Consider the following 8,422-nt stretch of genomic DNA (forward strand, 5'->3'; position numbering starts at 1 on the left):
GCTGGCTGCAGCCTTATCTTTATCATACAGATGGGAGAGCGGTATCAATCTTTTCATCTAACTCTCCATGCGAAAGTGTATTTCCCAAAAGGTCGAACTACTACCTCAAGTAAAAAGGTGCGTGGTATTGCTACTTATTACTTAAGTAAAGGATTTAAATACCAATAGCATGACAACCACACCACTACCTACTAACTCCATTCCTTCCATTTACTTACGTCTTTTAAAATTAATTTTAAAATATCTTTCCCTCCATTCCTCTACTGTAGGCTGATTGGCGTGGTCGTAAAGCCCTGATAATCATCTCTATAGAAGAGCACCTGCTCACTCCGTTGGACTCATCCTGATCCCACTTAACAGGTGAGTGACCACACTAAGACCATTAACACAGGCAACTAGTGACACATGTTGACACGTGCCCACGCTCACAGGTAAACACAGTGGGGGGTAAAGGTGATCCCACACACGCACACACAGATCTAGCTAAGGGTTGGTTGATAGGGTTCTCAGGCTTAAATACAAGGCAGGATGGGGAGAAGTATTCAAGGTCAAACTGCTACAGCCTGAACTGAAAACTCACCCTTGGGTGTCCTTCTGGGGTCTACATACAACAAGGAGAGTGAACTTGTGTTAATGCTACACGTTGGTGTAGTTTTTGGCCATATTGTGAGGACAGTTTCTTTTGGCCAGACCCAATATTTAACAACAGCAGAGTGACTGACCTGAAGTCCAACACAGACACACTCTTAAATCCAGGAAGCCCCTCCAGAGCATCCTCTATCTGAAAGGACAAAAAAGATCAGGCATTACAAACAAGCCTCAGCTATAGTTTATTTCTTATTTTGACTCCGTTACAATGAACTCACTTGGAAAAATAAATCTGATTTATTGCTCCAAGAGGGCTCATGTTGTTCAAAGTAGTTGAAAGGTCTTGAGTCTTTTGTGCTGTGGCCCACATCATTATCCTTGGGATGCAGACTGCTGCACTGTGGTCAACTTTTTTATTTGTCTACAAGGCCTTGCTTCTAGACACTACTAAAAAACAATGCATATACTCTTCTGCAGACTCACTGACCCACTAATCCATCAGAGAGGAGGAGGATAGAAAAATATCTCCAGGGCCCCCTAACATTCAGTTAGTTACTCTAAGTCTTTAGTTCTCCACCTCCTCCACAGACCGGGAATAAAAAACAGGTCAGTGATTAGGAGAAACATCTTCCTTTGTAGACACAAAATCAAGCACGTGCTTATGATGTTGTTACAAGGTATGTGCGTGTCTGTGTGTCCTACAACATTTGTGTGTCGAGCTGGCTGCCTGGGAAAAATCTAAACTAATTTACTGAATTTTCCGAGTACCTGTAAAACCACTGAAGTCGCTTCCAAAGGGGAGTACCTGAGCATATGTGTGCATGTGCAAAAGTTTATCTATTCCCAAGACAAGTCATAAAGCGAAATTTCCAGCAGATAGTTATTTCACCAAAACCAAATGTGTACCATAAAACCTGTGTTCTTGAACTCCTGCCTAACCGTTTTGGGTTTAACTACTTCTGCTGTTAAAGTGCGTGTTATGAAAACTAACAATGCATCCATCACAGACCATAAACCAGGAGATATAGTGAGTCCAGTCTGGGGCCAAGATACAGTAGCTCTATGGGGAGTCATAAAGAGAGACAGACAGAAGGAGTTGGAGCCAGAGACGGACCTTTTCAGCAAGCTGTCTGCTGAGGGTTTGGTAATGGAGGCTGGCTGGATCGCCCAGGTTGTCACTGTACATCTCTCCAGTCAGGAGGATGCTCAGCTCCACCACCTGCTCCAGCACAGTGGGCGTGGGAGGCTGCACGGCAATGTCATTGTCCAACTGTGCCATAAGAAAGAGACACAGTTATATAGCAGTCAAGTGTGCACATTAGTAAGATATTTGAAAAGCCTATCGGTAAACAATCTGTGTGGGCACTTACTAGACTCTCCTCCACCTCTGGGATGATGGCAGCTGCTTCCTCCTCTTCCTTTTCTTCTTTAGCTATGTCTTCTAGGGGGTTGAGTTCATGTGGGGGAAAAAGGGACTGTTAGTTTATTTCAAGTGGATGTGAACTTAAACCTTTGGCACATGCCGTGATTCCCGATGGCCATATGGATTAGACTCTCCTGACCCAGAGTCCTTTTGAAATCTCAGGCTGAAGCGGCCTATACAGCCAAACTCACTCACCAAACACACACTCACTGACATACTTCATAGAAAGCTAAAAACGGGGAATTACTGTAGGAATACGTCCATGAAAACACACACACACACACACACACACACACACACACAAGAAAATGGACTGACACTGAAAAAACAATGGTTGTGCATAGTTACATTTATGACAGTAGAGATACCATGCGATCAAAATCACATGATGTTTTGCCGTATAGTCAGCAGTGACACTGACCTAGCTCAGGAGCCTCAGCAACTTCCGGTGAGCCTGGTGTTGGACTGCTGTGGAACAGTAGAAGATTGTTTCAACAGTGTTGATATAATACTTCATGATGAACAACTCGCAGGTTTTTAAGGGTGATGCACACGGTGGGTAGAGGTACAAATAGGATTTAAAGGATATGGCTAGGGTTATTTTATTTCTTTCATTTTTAATCAACAAATTCTCTAAACATGCCAAAACCAATCATTAATTTACCTGCAGCCAAAGCCTAATATAGCTGCCTGAATGTCATAGAAATTCCTTTTTGTCCTAAAATATTTGTAACACATAGTTAGCCATTTTGGGAAATACATATTCATTTTCAGGTTAGGTAAAAAGTAATAAGTAGCTTCAGCAACTGGTTAGCCTAGTTTAGCATAAAGACAGGAAACAGTGTGAAACTGGCAGCCTGGCTCGGTCCGAACGTCAATAAATTCACCTAGATTTTGTTACCTTTAGACAGAGCCAGGCTAGTTGTCTCCCCCTGCTACCAGTCTTTATGCTAAGCTAAGCTAACCTAGCCAGATGCTGGCTCCAGCAGACACGATAGTGGTAAGGATCTTTCCATCTAACTCTCTGCAAGAAAGTGAAAGTGTGTTTCCAAAAATGTCAAATTACTCCTTTAAGCAAAAATGTATAGTATTGCTGCTTATTACTTAAGTGAAGGATTTAAATACCAAAATAAAGAGTATTTCAGAAAATCTAATTGTTGCTCTTAAAGGGCAACAATCTCTTTTAGTGGGTGACATATTACAACATCTCAATGATCATGGCCACTATAGCTTATTCTGACATTGCTCTACAACTCCAGCTTCAGTACTTGGAGAGCAGCTTCTTGGTGAGCTGACATCACTGAGCATGCCCATGGACACAGTTCAGTATTTACACTTCAATGGAGAAAAAACTACACTAACCAATACTGGTATAATTAAGGGTATAGCTCCTTTGTATGTTTTTAATAGTTAATCGATGTCAGTAACACGAAGGCATTCGCTATATCAGACAGTGGCTATACCGACAAAACGTTTTAGCATGATGAAATCATTGTTGTTTTCCTTCTTTTCATGGGATTTGTTGAAAATAATGACAAGATAAAATAACCAGTGTTGTCTTATAACTCAGAGAGAGGCAAATCAAATATACAGCAGAGCTTGAATATTAGTATCCAAGTCAGAGACACAAATAAAACAGGAAACAAATCAAACACAAACAAAAAGAACATGAGACATCTGAAGTCATGTGAGGTAACTGATGAGCGGGAATATGAACAGGTAAGGTTGAAGAGCCTTGACAACCGTACCTGCACATATGCTGCCAGGACCTGGTGGGCTCACTACAGATCGTGGTAAGAATGACACATTTACAAAACACAGACTTAGTGAAGAGATGAGATCATAGATTTACAATTGAAATGGTGGGTAAGCACTGAGAAAAAGAGGTGGAGAGTTTCTTTTACCTTTTTGAACTTGGCAGTGACATTCTCTAGAAAAAGGGGCGGAAAATGTTAAATGAGCGACCGTATACCACCAGTAAATTATGTTCTGTGCTTACTGCTTGCAGATACTTTTTTATTAAAGCATTAGTTATCCACTAACCTTTTGAACCAGAGCCTGATGCTCCTCTGATTGGCTAAAGTAGCTGCCAATATCTTGTGCCGTGACTGTCCCCTCCTGGCACTGGTTCATCCAGCTTTGGTACTCTTCTTGCTCTGGCAAGCGGTCCCAGAAGATCTTGAATGCCTCCCATATGGTCTCTTGGCACACTGGTCAGACGAAAGAAAGACACCAACCACTTAAAAAAAAAAAACAAGCTTGTACAACTTTAAAACAGATTAGGTCGGGTGACTCTTCAGTTTTAGACAAGCTGCAATACAAATACAATTTTTGTGAAGGTTTCTTCCAGGCATCAAAGACCACTTGGTTTACTCATTAGCAGAGAACTCCTTTTCATGAGTCAGCTTACTGGATACTGATCCAAAGTCGTTGTCCATCCATATGCCCCAGTCTTCTTCCCTTTTCAACACTTTCTGTGAGACACCACTGATCACCTCCAGTTCCAAATCTAGCCTATATAACAAACCTCAACCTTTCCATGTCACAGACAGACAGAGTCTCTTTGTACCAACACACCTGTGTTTGTCCAAGTCTAGCTGCCCAGTCACATACATTACAGAGTTTCGCATTCTGTTTCTCATGCAATAAAAGATCAAAATGTTTCTTCTAGCAGCCTTCGTTGCATCTGTTTCTTGAGGAGTCAATTCACCAAAATCACACAAAAACGATGGTGGAATAAGTATTTAGATTCTTTCCTTATATAAAATTAGCAACACCACAATATAAGAATACTTCATTAAAAGCAAAAGCCCTGCATTCCTATTTGTTAATTATGACTTTAATACTTTAGCATTTTACTGTTGTATTTGGTCAAGTTGGAGCTAACTCGAACTAATTTATATACAGTTTTGTAGTTTATTCTATAACAATGTTCCATAGTTTAAGTTTTAACTTGATAAAATGAACCTTTCTATGTAAATAATATACAAAGTAACTTGTAACTGTAGCTGTGAATATATGAAGTTGAGTTAAAAGTACATTTCTCACCAAACCAAAATTGTACTTAAATACAGTACTTGAGTAAAAGTACTACTTGTAATTACATTTCACTGATTACACTGTATCTAGCAATGCAGACATTTTCGGTTTTATGTGTCCAAATTTTGAGATATCCACATGTGAGGTTTCTGCTGCTACACCAGTACAAAGTGAAGGGCATTTTGTTTGTCGTGCTAAAAGTATTAAAACGACGCTGCATGTCTTTCATTAGACTTTTACTCTCCTTTTACTCTGCATTATCCACATTGTTGTCAACACTTTAATTAAGTAGTTTCTACCAAAACTGACCACATAAAAACAAAACCATCTGCATGAGTGGATACCACTAAAGTCAGTGAGTGCAGTCTGCTCAAATGCAAATGTCATAAGGCATAATGTCATAATTGTGACTGGTGTCCACACATTCTTCTGCTTGATGCAAGTGGATCCCTTGCTGTGACTGCCGCCAAGGTGAACGTTCTTGCCTGTTTGACAATTCATTCCTTTCACACTGGGGACACCAGAGAGGAAGGGAGAATGAGGACAATCAAAGTTTGGTTTTGCAGACATATCTACCTGCTGGTCGTGTGCCCTCACTCTTATTTATGTTCAGTCTTACCTCTGAGATGGAAGTAGCTCAGATGGTTTGCAACAACCTGCTGGGCGGTCTCCTGTGCACAAAGTTTCACTCCATTTGGGAAAAGGATGTTCCGTTTCCGTCGAGAGATAGCCGGATGACCTTCATGAGATACCCTGACCTCAGATACACGAACGACGGCTGGAAACACCACAGGCTCCTGACTATAAGGCAGACTCAGGTAACCCATAGCGGAACCTTCCAGTGTTGCATCTGTGGCACCAGAAAACGACGACACATTAAGACTTAACATTTGACTTACATTGCAAATAGTGAGCAAGAAGCTTATAAGTTAACTATCGCACATACCTGTCCTTATGTCCAAAAATATGACCACGAAACTAAATACAAAGGAGCAGAAAACACATCTCCAAGATACGATGCTCATGTTAAATCCGTGATTGTGTTTAAATCCGTGGACTTGGAAAAGGATCAAGTAGGTATGTACTTCCTCTCAAGTCATGTACAAGCACAGTGAACAGCTTCCTACAAGTTTGCATAGTTCAGAAGTCTCCAGACACAGAAAAATAACAGAAGCCTGCACATAAATCATTTGACGACACTATGGCACACTGGTTTCCTGCTGTCCCGCAGCTAAAGAGAGGTGTGTCCCATGGTGCTGAGAGGACAGCTCCTGGCTCAGGTAGATAGGCAGATGGCCCTTGGAGGGAAGGGGATTTTTTAATGCTCTCTAATCCTGTTTACTCTAAGCCTTTTAGAAGAGCTCGCCAAGAAGTTACTGGAGCAATACTGGGAAGGGCGGGCGCTTAGTGTGGAGGAAACGTGGACAGAGAGGAGGCAACAAAGGCCACAGAATCAGCAGCAAGCAGAGAGATGCATCAGTAGTAGTTTACTAATTCTTGTTTGATTTAATATTTTCTGCTGCAAAAAATCAGCAAAGCAAATGTTTGCCAGTAAAAAAAAGACTTAATCCTGGTCCTCCAGTTGAAGGACAGTCCCTTTAACTGTTAAAGCACCCAATCAGGCAAATGGTATTAAACACAACGAAAATCACAATGGTCATCATACATCTGCTGCTCTAAATGGAAAAAAAAACACATATCAATCCAAAGACAATACAATCATATAACAGAAGCGCTGTTTGACAGTTAGCTAGTTAAAGAATTTCATCACTTTAGACAATTTATTATAATGTAAAAAGAAGCTCCTTTCCAGTAATTGATGCTAACTGGCAACGGAAATATCAGTATGTATACATTGACTGCAGTGAGAGTCATGGGCTTAATCTGGAGTCGACCTTTAACCCCAAAGTCTTCTTGTGGGGTTTATCCTGTTTTTAAAAGGGAAACCTTCCTCTTCTGATCTTTAGGTAGCTGCATTACAAACAACAAACTAAGGGTTAAGTAACTAAATTGACAAAATAAATTAATATTACATCACATCATTATCCTTATTATCCGTAGTGTAAAGATGATGTATTTAGGACATTATGTTACTCAAAATAGGCTTTATATGATGTTACCAACAACATTAGCATGCTAACATACTGAAATTAAGCTCATATAATGCTTAGCATGTTAACACTTAACTAAGATGGTGAACATGTTAACATTTGCTAATTAGCACTAAATATACAGTACACCTGAGGCAGCAGAATGTCATTGGTTTTGCAGGTTTTAGACAAATTGAAATTTTGACCTGATGGTAGTGCAAGGTGAAAAACCAGGAAATCACAAAAAGGATACTTTCTCTGGGGACCAAAATGTGATGGCAATCCAACAAATAGTTGATATATTTCACTCAAAACCACACATATCATCCTCATGGTGGCACTAGAGAAAAGAGTCAGGGAATCACCAAAGATATAAGAAAATATTGTCCAAGAACCATGGATATCTGTTCAAAATGCCCCAATCCATCTAGTAGATATTGATATTTCATTTTGACTTGCTGGTGGCACTAGAGGTCAAGGGATCCCCAAAGTCATGGTGATTTATCCTCTGTGGACCATGAATGTTTGAACCAAATTTAATGGCAATCCTGGCCATCAATCTGGACCAAAGTGGTGGACCAACAGACATTGCCATCCCTAGAGCCAAGTCTCTAACATGGCTAAAAAGACCAATATTTACAACGCATTTTTAAACCAGAGATTTAAAAAAAAACACTTCCAGCAATTTGAGGCAGTTTCAAAAAGTTTCTCTGTGTTAGGGTGAGAATTCACAAATAAAATCCTTAAATACATCAATTTCTTAAATGCTTGGAAGAACTAAATTGATTGGCCTAATGGCCCTCTTCATGGTGCAGGCACCTGGCCGCAGCAGTTGGCTGAGCAAGTCTGTATGCTCCCTTAAGGAGCCAAGTAGGCCTAGAGGGCAGTGGTTTTAGTCGTACTATTCACTCATTGTATATGTACATTCCTGGTGAGAGATTTCACTGATGCTAAGTGAAGTGTGTCCTCTGTTTCTAATTGGCTGTCTGTGTACAGACAGTGGACGAGGCTCGCGATCCATAAACATTTGGTAATATACACTAATTTGCCATTTTATTAGGTACACCTAACTAAAACTAATGTTGTCTAATACATCTGTTTTGGAGAGCTGTTGGTTCAACTGTAGTATCTCTTTGGAGGATGTAGTTGGGCGCTGTTGAACCATATTGCATTATACTGAGAGATGTATGTTATCTAGCCTACCTTCACTGATATAAATGGGGTGGACAAAATAATAGCAACACGTGAGAATATAATTCAACAGCACCAAACTGCAGATGAT

General features: G+C 40.4%; 1 protein-coding gene across 1 annotated transcript in view; it reads right to left on the reverse strand.

The window, feature by feature from the left end:
- Positions 1–5,877, reverse strand: part of impg2a (interphotoreceptor matrix proteoglycan 2a) — a 23,986-nt gene extending 18,109 nt beyond the window's left edge. Inside the window, exons 1-7 of the mRNA XM_046054539.1 lie at positions 5,670–5,877; positions 4,055–4,221; positions 1,959–2,063; positions 1,703–1,858; positions 723–781; positions 581–601; positions 354–373 (exon numbers count right to left, since the gene is read on the reverse strand). Of these exons, the coding sequence (XP_045910495.1) occupies positions 354–373; positions 581–601; positions 723–781; positions 1,703–1,858; positions 1,959–2,063; positions 4,055–4,221; positions 5,670–5,877 (736 nt within the window). The remainder of the gene's footprint in view (positions 1–353; positions 374–580; positions 602–722; positions 782–1,702; positions 1,859–1,958; positions 2,064–4,054; positions 4,222–5,669) is intronic.
- Positions 5,878–8,422: the final 2,545 nt, after the last annotated feature.

Source organism: Micropterus dolomieu, linkage group LG07 (genome assembly GCF_021292245.1).
Source record: "Micropterus dolomieu isolate WLL.071019.BEF.003 ecotype Adirondacks linkage group LG07, ASM2129224v1, whole genome shotgun sequence".
Classification (NCBI taxonomy): domain Eukaryota; kingdom Metazoa; phylum Chordata; class Actinopteri; order Centrarchiformes; family Centrarchidae; genus Micropterus; species Micropterus dolomieu.